Source organism: Salvia splendens, chromosome 7 (genome assembly GCF_004379255.2).
Source record: "Salvia splendens isolate huo1 chromosome 7, SspV2, whole genome shotgun sequence".
NCBI classification, from domain to species: domain Eukaryota; kingdom Viridiplantae; phylum Streptophyta; class Magnoliopsida; order Lamiales; family Lamiaceae; genus Salvia; species Salvia splendens.
Genome location: NC_056038.1, coordinates 3,795,117 through 3,809,125, shown reverse-complemented (window position 1 = coordinate 3,809,125; position 14,009 = coordinate 3,795,117). Strand labels below are relative to the sequence as shown.

General features: G+C 37.1%; 1 protein-coding gene across 2 annotated transcripts; it reads left to right on the top strand.

Moving 5' to 3' along the window:
* Positions 1-11,857: 11,857 nt before the first annotated feature.
* LOC121811608 (transcription factor HHO6-like) lies at positions 11,858-13,609 on the top strand. 2 transcript variants are annotated; one of them, XM_042212482.1, is made up of 6 exons: positions 11,858-12,214; positions 12,314-12,519; positions 12,599-12,989; positions 13,091-13,167; positions 13,239-13,305; positions 13,360-13,609. In XM_042212482.1, exons 1-6 carry the CDS (start codon positions 11,989-11,991, stop codon positions 13,479-13,481), a joined length of 1,089 nt encoding a protein of 362 aa, XP_042068416.1. In that variant the 5' UTR covers positions 11,858-11,988; the 3' UTR covers positions 13,482-13,609. The 2 variants fall into 2 exon arrangements, with proteins under 2 accessions (XP_042068416.1, XP_042068415.1); XM_042212481.1 differs by having other exon boundaries at positions 13,239-13,609.
* Positions 13,610-14,009: the final 400 nt, after the last annotated feature.

Below are 14,009 nucleotides of genomic sequence, written 5' to 3'. Positions count from 1 at the left end.
TTTGTTTGCGTTTTTGAACAGTATTACTCCATCTTTGCAGTAGCACTGTAGCTCGATGCAAAACTCATCCGAAATTGCAATTGAGTCCTTCTTTTTTGATGATATTCGAAGAAAACAGAGAGATGAGAGATGCAGAAATGGAAAAATGGAGAAGAAGAATTAGATGAAGAAACTACTTACGTGATTATAGAGAGTTGTAGATGGTTGAAGAACTTGTAAAGAAAATTTGGAGATGCAGCACTGAAAACGAAAATACAGAGAAGGGAAAATACAAAATACAAAGAAGGGAAAATACAGAGGGGAAGATTGAAGAAGATAGCGGCGATGGGATAATATGGAGTAGTTAATTACGAGATGGGCTAATTAATAACGAGATGGGCTAATTAATGGCATGGGCTAATTAAACATATGTATTTGTGTTATATAATTATGATGTTTTTGAATGTATTTTAATTTATGTTTGAATGTTATTGTAGTATGTTTGATGTATTATAATTTGAGGTTAATGTATATTTTATTGAATGCATAATATATTTAATATATAAATATAATATATTATTATAAATAATTGTATTAAATTATTTAATTATATTTGGAAAATTATTGACAAAGTGTCATGGGGTGAATGTGTGATTTAAATAAATATGTAGTTAAGATTGAAAAAGTAAAAAAAAAGTAGGTGAATATGGAATATTCTTTTGAGTTTGGAGTTTGTTGTAAATGGTTGTAGTAGAATTACTGTTTAATGTAACAGAACTGGAAAAATGGATTTGAGTTTGGTGTAAATGGTTGGAGATGGCCTTAGTTGAGTCATTTCTTTTTTTTTGACAAACACTTTATTCTCTTTCATACTTATTCTCTGTTTATTTCTCTTACTTTATTTTCTCTTTTAGTTTACTCTTTCCACTTTAACCTTTAACACCTCAATTTTTTAAATTTCTTGCCAAAAAAATGCCATAAACTATATTGGGATGGAATGAGTATAATTTAAAACCAAGATCTTTCACATAAGATAAAGTTTTGTGTTACTTCAGTTTTGCCACATAAGTTAGATGTGGTCGCCTCACCCATGCATTCTTTAGAGCATAAATAACCCCGTTCCCATTTCCGGCCCCAAGTCCCCTCCACGTCATCATTCCTCTACAGTTGCGGCCCAGGCCCCAACTGCTCTAACCCTGCAGGCCGCAACTAATAAATGACATTATTCACAACTCCAACCTATTTTAAACGTAAAATAAAAAACGCCGGAAATTTATAACACGGAAAATTTAATTTCGCCGAATACTGCAAAATTACAACATAGAAATTTTAAAACTGAAATAAAATACATAAAAATATAAAGTCAATGCTGGAAAACGTTGGTGCGAGTCCAAATTTCTTCGATTAGATCGGCTTGGAGGCGAGTGTGTTGTTCCTCCTGGCGCATCTCAGCTGCACGGGCCATGACATTGCGGATGTCAGGAGGAAGGCCCTGCACGGGCGGGTCGGTGACAACGTAGTCACTCCCAGTGCTGGCGAGCGGATCGTCGCTCCACAAAGTGACGTTATCTTGCTAGTCCTCAACGATCATGTTATGCATTATGATACATGCATACATGATGTCGGCGATGCGTGACCGCTGCCAACCACGGGCCGCTCCCTTCACGATAGCCCACCGTGCTTGGAGGACTCCGAATGCACGCTCGACATCTTTCCGAGCCGCCTCTTGCCTTTGGGCAAACATTGCCCTCCGATCGGTTGTCTGAGCTGTGATAGTCTTCACGAACACGGGCCATCGAGGGTAGATCACGTCTGCCAGATAGTACCCCATACTATACCGACGGTGGTTGGCCGTGAACTCTACGTTCGGTGCTCGCCCGACACACAAGTCGTTGAACAATGGAGACTCGTTCAACACACTGAGGTCGTTGTTGGACCCCGCAACACCAAAGTAGGCATGCCAGATCCACAATCGTTGGTCGGCAACGGTCTCCAACACAATCGTGGGATGTGTGCCCTTGTGCCCGCTAGTGTATTGTCCTCTCCAAGCCGTTGGACAATTCTTCCACTGTCAGTGCATACAGTCGATGCTTCCAAGCATCCCAGGGAAGTCGTGGACCCGCTCGTGCATGTCGACCAACTTCTTAACATCGTCGGTCGTTGGCTTTCTCAAGTACGTATCCTTGAATGCTTCGACGACTGCCCGACAGAATCTAGCGAGGCACCCCCGTCCAGTAGGCTCGCTTACATGAAGATACTCATCGAACATATCTGATGTAGTTCCGTAAGCGAGTTGATGAATGGCAGACGTGCATTTCTGCAACGTCGATATACTTTTCCGGCCCACAGCATCGGTAGTTTGGCAGAAATACGTGTCACGAGCTACAACTGTAGAGAAATAATCCGTGAAAAGCCGTGAAATAATCCGTGAAAAGCCGCAAGGCTGCTTGTTCACGGTCTCGGTGAATATACATCCGGGTACGTGGTACCCGGGTTTGTTGTTCGTTCCAAGCTTGAATAACAGCTTGGTAGCGTTCAACTTCGTTGTTGATTTCTTCTTGGATTGCCGGTACCGCCTTTGCTAACAACCGGGACATTTGATCTTCGAATATTCTTTGACGAGAAGGCATTTTTTCGAATTTTAGGAAGAGATGTGAAGTTGAATGTGAAGTTGAATGTGTATGAAAATGAAGTAGTATTTATAAAAAAAATTCAAATTACAAAAAAATATTAAAAATCGGTTGCGGCCCGGCCCGAACACAAATAACCCTGGGTCGGGCCGCGTTGCGTCACGCCCGCGCAGTGTAACGCGTGCCCGGGCCGCGGGACGGGCACCTGGCCGGGAACGCGGCCCCGGGACCGGCCTAGGCCATGCCTCTCCTCTGATTAACGCGTGGGACGGGCCGGGACTCGCGATTTGCGGCCCGGCCCTTCGCGTTATTCATGCTCTTACTTTACAAGTATATTAGACTTCCTCAATTCCACGATGACTAAATTACAGCACTACTCCTACTATTTATTTTCACAGTCTCAAAGGTAAGTAAGCTATTGTCTCACTTAGTGATGATCAACCTTTTAAATTTTATTTGACCTTTTATTTTATTGTCTCTTTATATACTTATTATCTATTCTCTTAACTTACTAATCATCATTTTTTTAATTATCTTTCACAATGACTCACGTATCACTCTGTACAAGAATTTGCAATTAATTAATAGTAGTATTGTATTTATATTGGGACGCACTATGGTCAATAAGTAAAATCCTGTAAAAAACCAAAACAAATCTCAGCCATTGAATCCTTAGATTGGATGGTTGTGATAATAATATCCGAGCTACATTATTACACTAAAAGTGTTACATTATTAGACTACACAATCTGCATTATTAGACTAAAACGCGTTACATTACTAATTGAGCTACATTATTAGACTATACAATCTACATTATTAGATGACACGTAGCATTAATCTAACGGTTACATCACAAGATCCAATGACTGAGATTTGCTTTGATTTTTAACATAATTTCACTTATTGATTTGATCACGTCCATCCATGTACTTATATGTTGACAAAATGAAACAATGAATAGTATTTTCCTTTTTTATCAATAGAGATAATTTAGAGTACTAAAGAAATACACCCACCCTTGGCATATTTTCCCGCAACACTTTCTTTCATTTCCAGTCTTAAAATAATAATATGAAGACAAAATATTTCATTATATTGAAGACCAAAAATAAAAATTGTTTGGAATGCACTTTTGTTTAGGGGAATAAAACGGTGGGAGAAATGATGAAGACACAATAGCTGGCTCTAACATTTGCATGCCTCAGCATGATTTATCAAAATTCAAAGACAACAGGCTTCCTCGACAAGAGTTGAAAACTTTGAACGAATCAATACAATACCTAAGAAAAGTAAAAAGCATATGTGACCCAAAATGTGTACCCCAAACAAACAATCAATTGATGAAATGATTTATTATTCCTAAATTGCAAGGACTTGAAACTAGACCAAGACCAAACAACTCCCCTAAAAGTAGACAAAGAACACAACCACTTGAATTACTAGAATGCCCTTGAGTCTAGAGATGAAACTTCATGGACTTCTATTATAAAATTAGGACTAATTATCAATTAGGGGCTGAAACTTTAACTAATCCAACAATATAGTAGGCTGGTGAGACATAAAAATGTGTATGACATACAAGTTATATTTATCTATGTGAGACATGAATTTAGCTTACCTAAGCTTTTACGACTTATATAGCTAAACAAAATGAATCACTCCCTACCATCCAAATTTATGTACAACAATTAATATAATTGAGAGTTGAGGGATATTGGTTTATAAAATCATGAACTTTAGTTAATCTGGTGTTTTCATGAATTTAAAATTGGTCCAATATATCACAAACTTTATATTTCATGTGTTATACTGTTATTTCACAATCTAACACAAATAAGTTATTTTCGGCGAATACTTATTCTATGTGAGCAACCATAAAATATTTATGATAATTTAAGATCACTTTTTAAGTTCGTGGTAAGTAAGATAAAAAAATGCACGATGATTAGTGGTCCAAGCAGGATAAAAATGTCATGTGTGTTAGTCAATATAGTGATTGACCTGTCATGAAAAATAGCAAACAAAACGTAAAACAAATTTTAAAGTTTATGGTATATACTAGAATTTGACCAAAATTTATGGTTTTAGGGACCAATATCGTTATAATTAAATTTCTTAAAAGTTTTATGAATGTATACTCTCTAGTTCCATAGAAATATGTCATATCCATTTATGACAATTTTTTTCTCCTTTTTTTACTTTATCATTTATGATCTCACCATTCATTATGTAATTTCAATTAGTGTGTTCTCATTTTATCTTATTTAGTCAATTACGTATTAAAATTTGTGAGAAACTTATTTATGTGGAATAAACGGAGTATATAAAGAGAGGGAGGAGAGAGAGATACCCTAGTGACAAGAGAGAGGCATAATGCGATCACGTGAAAGATGCTTTTAGGGAGTGAAGGGATTGTCTGGTGTCGTTTCTCAAATACCGTTCATTTTAGGTATCTATCATTTTTATTCTCACTGACACACACACACACTTGGATTCCAATCCAAATCCCATCCCCAATCCAAATCCCAATCCCAATCCCAGTCACAATCACAATCCATTTCTTTCATGCCAACCGAATAAATGACACATGTGACATGACAATGATTCAATTTCTGAATCTTGTGGGGGAAGAGGGATTTTAATACATTAAATCAGCTACGGCTGTCAATTTTCGACACGACACGATAATCTGACACGAATTCGCACGAAATTATTGAGTTGGGGTCAATTCTTATTGGATCTGTGTCCTTATCGGTTGATCCATTAAGAACCCGATAATTTCTGGTTGGGTTCGGGTCGGATGCGGGTAACCCATTAAGAAATAATAATATTATTTTTATTATTATTTAAAAAATATATATTACTTTAATTTTTTTATTTCTTATAAATTAGGTTTAAATAGTATAAAATGAATTTTAATTGTGTAAATTAGGTTAAAAATTCAGGTGTAATCGTGTAATATTAGGTTTTAATCGTGTAATATCAGGTTCGGGTTGTTATCGTGTCGTGTCAACCCATATTATATCGTGTCGATAACGGGTTTGTGTCGGGTACGGATCGTGTTCGGATTTGAAGGTAGCAGGTCGGGTTCGTGTTCGGATTTACAGTTTCCTTAACAGGTCAGGTTCAGGTTAGGCCTTATTGGGTTGGGTCATTATCAGGTTGACCTGATAACGACCCAATCTGCACGATTTGCCAGCCCTAAAATCAGCCCTACTTCTTGTGTAAAGATTCTTCACTTTTGGCCCTTTTTTAGTTTAGTGTAAGAAAACATCAAAATTTGATTCATAAAACATTATTAAAAAAAGGATAATCACAACCCTAGTTACAAACATGTATGTTAGTATAGACTTAAATTTTTTACACAAATTATTGCGTCACACATTGCTATAGTGTGAACTTTATTATCTCCTGGTTGCGAGTTAGTTCTATGAATTTTAGGTTTTCCTTGGTAGAAATTTAGTACTAATATGTTGACAATTTGCCAACTATAAAGTCTCTCTTTTTTCAATTTGAATCATGAGTATGGAATGACAATAATTAAAATATTCTCCCAATTGTAAATTCGGATAACATTTAACAGAGTCAATTAACGTATATTCTTGTGATTCGTGACTATAAATAAATAAATAAAATGTATTTTGGGCAAGTACTACGAAAATCTTTAAATTGGGTGGAAATTTTGTTCACCTAAGCTAAACATGAAATGCATATATTCTTGGATTCTTGTAAAAGCAATCATGGTGTGAAATGGAGACCAAGATACCATTTGGAAAAGGTATTAAAATGCTAAAATAATTAATAAAGTCTTAGAGAAATATAATAATGAATTTGTACCCTAAAAATTATTTAATTGATGGATTCTTGATTCCCGTTGGGATTATTAATGTGAAGAAATCGCAACTACTAATATTATTCCGCATGAAAATGCGCTAACAAATTGATTCATCTTTCTCGACTGCCAAAAACGTGTGTTACTTTGACGTGCCCCAACTTCCAATTCCAATCAATTATTGTAATTTAAACACTATTCTCACCACGAGAAAGTGGGGATTAGAAGGAATCTAATGTTTATTTTTTACCACATAGTACGATAAATTAAATAATCATTATTTTGTTTGCCCTATTTCATTTGAAAGAACTTACTTTAATTGTTAGTTTTACATAGGTAGATAGGTGTGATACATGTATATTCCATGTGATTTTGTAACAAAAAATAATACTAATATGACAACAAAATGGTGGAAGGTTCTAACTTTATCTCGAAGCACTTAAATGTGAATATTCTCACGCTATCGCACATGAATAGTTCAATTGTTAAAGGTTCCTTTTTTAGGTTCATACCATCAATGAGTCTAACCTAGAAATAAAAACCCCTCATTTGTTATTGTATCTAATTACAGCTTTCCATGTTAAGAAATTTAGTTATCAATTAATTTATTTCTAATTTTGGTAAAATGATTATCAACTTATCAAGGCAAAGAACACAAACAGATTACAGCCACGTCTAAATTCAGACAATGGTAAATTACAATTAATACAACATAATTTTTATAGATGAATACAAAAACTGTAAAAATAATTAAGAACTTAGCAAGACAATCCAAACAGTAACAAAACTAACACAACATAAAATAAAATAAAAAACCATTAAAAAACAGACGTATATAAATTTACAAATACTAATAAAAATCAACTAGCAAACAACAACCCACATCAAAATCAGACTCACATATCCCTTTTAGGTTTTAGCAAATTAAAAATGAACGGTACATAATATACTTACACTATATGTCATGAAAATTATATCTACAATTTTATTTATATTTGATCATAGTATAAATAGTGTGAAGAAGACAATTCTCATATTCCAATAAACCGAAAAATGTAGTTTCCATGTTTAAAATAATTATTTAAAAGAAAATAATTAACTAAGAATAATATAAAATGGGGAATCTCTTTCTCTCTGATGCTCTCGCTTTCTTAGTTAGAGAATAGAAATGAGCAATACAGCACAGTTTACCCCACCAGATTCCTTATCTCTAAGCACCAGAAAACAGAACCAGATTGGTTGTACCACACGCATTATTATCTGTTGGTCGCGCCACATTTCCTATCCTTATCAATTTTCCAACTCTTTAATTATAGTAAGTAGTATTAATTAATTCAAATTCTACCATTATACATCAAATCAAAAGTCCAATTTAATTGTAGAGATACTTAACATAACTATATTTCTACGTTGTATATTATATTTTGCTAAAATTTTGAATTTGATTTATGTTCGTAAGAGTATGCGGGCCGGACAGCCGTTGGGTCCCGGCCCACGTCACGACGCGTTGGAGGAGAGCCTTTTCTGGCCTGGGTCGGTCCCGGGGACGCGCCCGGGCCCCGTCCCGACCGCGCGTTAATCGTGCCCGTGACGCACTCCATGCGTCCCGGCCCGGCGTTGGATGTCTTCCAGGCCGGGCTGCAGGTCCCCAACATTTAATTTTTTTCCGTTTTATTGCCTATATATACTCCATTTGTGCACCATTTTCCCACACTTTCTCAATTTCAATCCTCTTGTATTCCAATATTTCCGATTTCTATGGATTGGTTTAACAGCGACCAACGACTGATGGACGATTTCGTCAACGCTAATAACTGGCACGTGTCGCCGTTACCCGACCCTAATGCAACGCCTAGTCCGGGGTTGCCTACGAACATGGAAATAACATCGCCAGTTAGCACTAATGAGTACGAAATCAGTGATATGCAGCCCGCTGAAGGGAGGGGCAAGGGCAAGGTTGCGGATGATGAGGGACCGAAGAAGTATAGTCCGCAGGAGACATTGTGGCTGGCCAAGAATTACGTCGACGTCTCCGAGGATCCTATCATCGGCAACCAGCAGAGCGGCAAAGTGTTCTGGCAGCGGATTGCGGAGAAGTACAACGATGGTCGTCCTAGAGGGTCGTTCGAGCGTAGCTACGTGAAGCTACGCAAGCATTGGGGTCAGGTCCAGAAGGAGATGAGTGGAATGGCAAGTGGACAAACGTAGTCCGGATGTGGCCGAGCGGGCACGGCGAGATGGACCTCGTGGAGAAGGCCAGGGCGGAGTTCTTCTCTGACGGGAAGAAGCATTTCAAGTACTTCGACGTTTGGAAGATTGTCGAGAAGAGCCCGAAGTACACCGGTGGGGAAGAACTGGGGCCAAGTGGGGCGCCGAAGAGAACCAAAGTTTCCGCCGCCGGACATTACTCGTCGAGCGAAGGAGGTCCGCCAATCGACCTCAACGTGATAGACGACGACATCTTCCTCTCATCCCCTAGCACTCAAAGTCGTCCGATGGGAACAAAGACGGCAAAGAGGAAAACGAAGGGGAAGGCAACTGCTAGCTATGCCGCCACCGCCACCCAATCCTTCTCTGGATAAGATATTCGACTCTATGTCGGATATGAGTATTACATGGCGGATGAGCCAGCTGACGGAGTTGACATCGAGAGTTACCTCGACAATGTCGGAGTTCGATCTCGAGTTGCACCATGAGATCATCGCCTACCTTCGTGCACAACTGAAGAAGAAGTAGTTTTTTAAATTTTTTTATGACTTGTATTTTTCTTTTCTAGGATTTTTAATTTTCTTTTTCTAGAATTTTTAATTTTCTTTTTTTTTTGTATAGTAATTTTATTTAACGTCATTCCCGATTTGAATAGTAATATTATTTAACGTAATTCACATCATTCCCGATTTGAATTGTTCAACGTCTTCTATTTTATGAGTAAAATAGGTCGAAGTTGTGAATAGTGCAATTTAATAGTTGTGACCCGGAATGGGGCTTGCAGGGTTAGAGCAGTTGTGGTTTGAGACTCAAATTTAGAAGAATGATGACGTAGAGAGGACTTGTAGAGAGGACTTGAGAATGAGAATGGGGTTAATGATGCTCTAACTAATACTCCCATGTGATCATGACCACCACACTTTTTTCTTTTTTGGTCATTTCGCTCTTGTCTACAATATTTATTCTTTTATGTTTTACTAAATTTTCTGATAGAGGTACGTTGCTACTCTGGTATGGTTTAATTTTACACTATTATATAGTACTGTAGTACTAATATTACTACAACTTTAGAAATACTATATGATGAAGTAATATTTAATTTTTTTATTTTTATTTTTGTCTTGACTTGCTGTGGTCCAGAGTGTTTGTAATTTTTGCAATTGTAGTATTCATTGTACGAGTAAATAAAACGGGGCAATTGAAGCTAATATCTTAAAAGTTAGGATTACATTTATTGTGTCATGTGAAATGTCCTTGCTAGGATAACACATTTGAAATAGTTCACAAACTTATTAATGCTGTCGACCCAAAAATGTGCATCTCCCTGTTTTTATTTGACTTTGGTGTCATTTGTATTAATTTGAGCATGCAATTTATCTCACAAGTACGCCTCTAAAAGCTACTTAATTTTCAATTTATCATTTATTTTAAATTTTATCATTGAGATAAAATGTAAAGAGAAATGAATAAAGTAATGAACGGCTCACATGCGGCTTGGCCTTCTTTTTCTCTCTTGGGAAGGAATAATGCACTAAGGAATCTAACGTCTACGGTTTCAAATAAATGAAGCTATTTAATGTCGTTTAGGTAAAAGAGTTGAAACATTTGAATTATTCCATGTATTTGTGTTATTATTCTTCATCTTATCTACCTATCTCCGCACCACTTACTTCATATACCCACAATGTAGGGACTGCTTTTTTTCTATAACAATCTTTGTCTATTACATTAATATAGTTCTTAATATACAATATTGATAATTTTTCTTATTAATATTTGATTCCCATCATTTGTAAATTTCAGTCAGACAAAATATTCTATATAATTACATCTGCAGTTGATAAACGAGAGGTTTGAGTATCAAACTTCATTGCATCTAAATCACTCTATTTATGTAAAAATAAAAAATAATAATAAAATATTGGTACTAGAGAATTAGGGACTGCGAAATTGAAATTGGAGCCGCTAATTCTAAATTCAATATTTAGTATCACAAAAATATTTAGATTTGGAATTGTCTCTCAATTTAACAATTGGAGCTTATGTTAAAATTCCAAATAATTATTGTATAAAATTAGATACATTCAAATTCAATATACATCTATAACACACACAACGCACATACATTCATAAAATGCAATACATTACACACTACACACAATAATGTGTGTTGTGAGTGTTTAGTGTGTATTATGTGTGTATAGTGTATATTTTTTTGTGTGCGCACATAATGAGTATTAGTGTGTCTTAAGTGAATATGTGCAATGTGTGTATTGTATGTTGTGTGTGTTGTATGTGTGAGTTATATATTGTGTGTGCGCATATATTTTTTTAAATTTCAATTTCATATCAATTACTCCCTCTGACTATGATTACAAGTACACATTTAATATGACATGAATTTTAAGAAATATAGTAGAAAGTGAATGAAAAAAAGATTAATGAAAGGTGAGTCATACTTTATGTATTAATTTTATACTCCCTTCTTCCTACGTTACTTGAGGCATTTCTTTTCGTCACAAGATTTAAAAAAGTTGTGTTTAGTGAGCTAAATAAAGTAGAGGAGAGAATAAAGTAAGATAAAGAAGACAAACTAAAGTAAAAGAAAGAATAAAGTAGATGAGATTAGATGTTTTGTTTTTAGCCCAAAAATGGAAAATGACTCAAGTAACTTGGGACAACAAAAAATGAAATACGACTCAAGTAACTTGGGACGAAGGGAGTAATAAAACATGAGTATGATTAAGTTAGTGGAATGCGAGGTGAGATCCATTACAAAAAATGATAAAAAATAAATGAGATTTTATTGATGGATAAAAAAAATAAGACTTTTTTTGGTTTAACCGCATGTGTACCGAATCCGCATTTTGGCTCAATCCGACAAATATTGACGGGGAAGAAAATACTTTATTTTTTAATTTCTGCTAATTCAATTCGAATTTTAATATTAATCAAATTTCAATTTCGTGTACCGGACCTATAGTATTGATCCAACTTTGTTTGTAGAATAATTTAAATGTGCAGGCAGCAGGTCCAGTGTATTCCCCCACACAGATTCTCTCACTTCAAATTAATGGAGAAAGAGAGATGAAATGGGAAGCAAGCAAAACGTTAAAATATTATGCGACGAATTGAAAAAGACTTTTTTTTTTTTTTTTAATTTCCAATTTATTCAAATAGTTATCCATTCACAATAGCATATTAGCCTCCCCTCTGTCAAAACTCGGCGTTGTTCAACAGAATCTTCTCGCTCCACTTTCTCTCTCTAAACTCCTCATTCCTTCTTCCTTTATATATAGCCCCCATCGCTCACAGATATCAAGATCTGTGACCAAAATGGGATCGTTGATCGCGCAGGGGCTCACCTTAGATTGCAGTCCGCCGTCGAAAGCTTGGACTCCGAAATCCACCACCGAATTTCTCGCTGAAGTGTCGAGGCTGGATAACGTATCCGAGAAGATTTCCAAGCTCGATGATTACGTGAATCGGCTGCAGGATGAGATGAAGAAGATCGATGCCTTCAAACGCGAGCTGCCTCTGTGCATGTTCCTCCTCAATGACGGTGCGTAATTTTCCCCTATTTCACGAAACTTAATTTCTCGAGGATAGGGTTTTAAGCTTCTTATTTGTTTTTGTAATCTGATGATGTGATTAATTGCAGCGATTGCGAGGATGAAGGAGGAGATAATGCGGTGCCAGAGCTCGAATTGTGAACCGATTTTGGAGGAGTTCATACCGCTGAAGAAAAGTAGCTCCGATGATGAGAAAGCCGGTGAAGAAGTGAAGGAAACGGACATTGTAGATAGGAGAGAGAAAATGAATTGGATGAGCTCTGTGCAGTTATGGAACGCCGATAGTAATAAAAAGGTAACTGAAGTTGTTTTTAAAAATTAGTAAAAATGAAATCGGATTGAGATTGTTGATTTACGGATTTGTTGATGAACAGAGGAAGGAGGAATCGGTTGATCGGGCGGCGATGGAGGAGCTCTTCCGGGGCGGTAAAAGCAGCAGGACGGCGGGGAAGGCGTTCTCCCCTTTTAAAGGCTGCAGTAATTTTCTGGCGATGGCGGTGGGGAAAGAGGGGAGGGATGAATTTCCGGCAGCGCCGTCGCTCTCGCTTCGCACCCCTGAGATTAAGAGTTCCACTGAGGAGATTTTTCGCAACAATTTCAGCTCCAAATCGAGCTCTAGCAGGTCCGGATCATCGTGCGGAGCCAACAGCCAAACGAGTTTGAAGGCTGATTCGCAGCTAAACGGCAGGAAGCAGCGGCGGTGCTGGTCGCCGGAGCTCCATCGCCGCTTTGTTAGCGCCCTGCAACAGCTCGGAGGCGCTCAAGGTTTGATGAAGTCCAAAAATTACGACATTTTTCTTAATAATTTGGATTAGTTTGCTTCGATTGATCATAGATCTGACTTGAATTTTGTGTGTGAATCGCAGCTGCAACTCCTAAACAGATCAGAGAGCTGATGCAAGTCGACGGCCTCACCAACGACGAAGTGAAGAGTCATTTGCAGGTGCGATTCTCTCATGATCACTTCCATTTCATCATTCAATGTTCAAATTTCTCATCGAATTCACATTTCAGAAATACCGGCTTCACACGCGGAGAGTTCCTCCGGCGACGAACGCATCCGCCGCCGTGCTATGGGCGTCGCAAGAGCAATGCGGCGAGTCGTCGAAGCCGAGTAATTCGCAATCGAGCTCGCCGCAAGGCCCCCTCCACCTGTCGTCGAGGGCCACCTCGGTGACCGGGGGCGACAGCGTAGAAGAGGAAGACGAAGACAACAAATCAGAGAGCCGCAGCTGGAAGAGAGAGAGCCATGTATAGAAGAAGGAAGCATAATATAGTTTTTGCAGATACAGAGAGGGACTTTCATAAAATATTTCAAATTTTTATCATGTACAATAACATAGGAAAACCACCATCTCTCTATGAAATTTTGAGCTTCATCTTTAGATTCAGGATCTTCAAATTATTATTCATATCTTGGAGATGTCAAGTTATGAGAATTCATGCCCAAATTATCCAATTCCTTTGATATGAAGACTGAAGAATGTTATCTTGGATATTTCAAGATTGGCCAACACCAAAACAACCTTTTGTCTAGCAGAAGACAAATGGTTGGTTGAAATCTATGATCACTAATTAAATATTTTGGGTGGCATTGTTAATTGGAGTAATCTGATTTAAGGATAGGTGGTGGAGACTGAGACATATTGACAAATTATTGGGGCACATATTTATGCCTTTTTTTTTCTTGCCATTTTCAAGGAATATGTTTAGATTCTACTCGAATCAAATTTGAACAGAATTTTTAATCTCATCTTACCTTTAGCAGTTGAGGTTACTTTTGTC

What these genes read in the sequence shown, in the direction of transcription:
- LOC121811608 (XM_042212481.1), top strand. Translation starts at nt 11,989, where the DNA reads ATGGGATCGTTGATCGCGCAGGGGCTCACCTTAGATTGCAGTCCGCCG. An exon ending in CATGTTCCTCCTCAATGACG is followed by an intron (nt 12,215 to 12,313) that starts GTGCGTAATTTT and finishes GATTAATTGCAG; the next exon opens with CGATTGCGAGGATGAAGGAG. An exon ending in ACGCCGATAGTAATAAAAAG is followed by an intron (nt 12,520 to 12,598) that starts GTAACTGAAGTT and finishes GTTGATGAACAG; the next exon opens with AGGAAGGAGGAATCGGTTGA.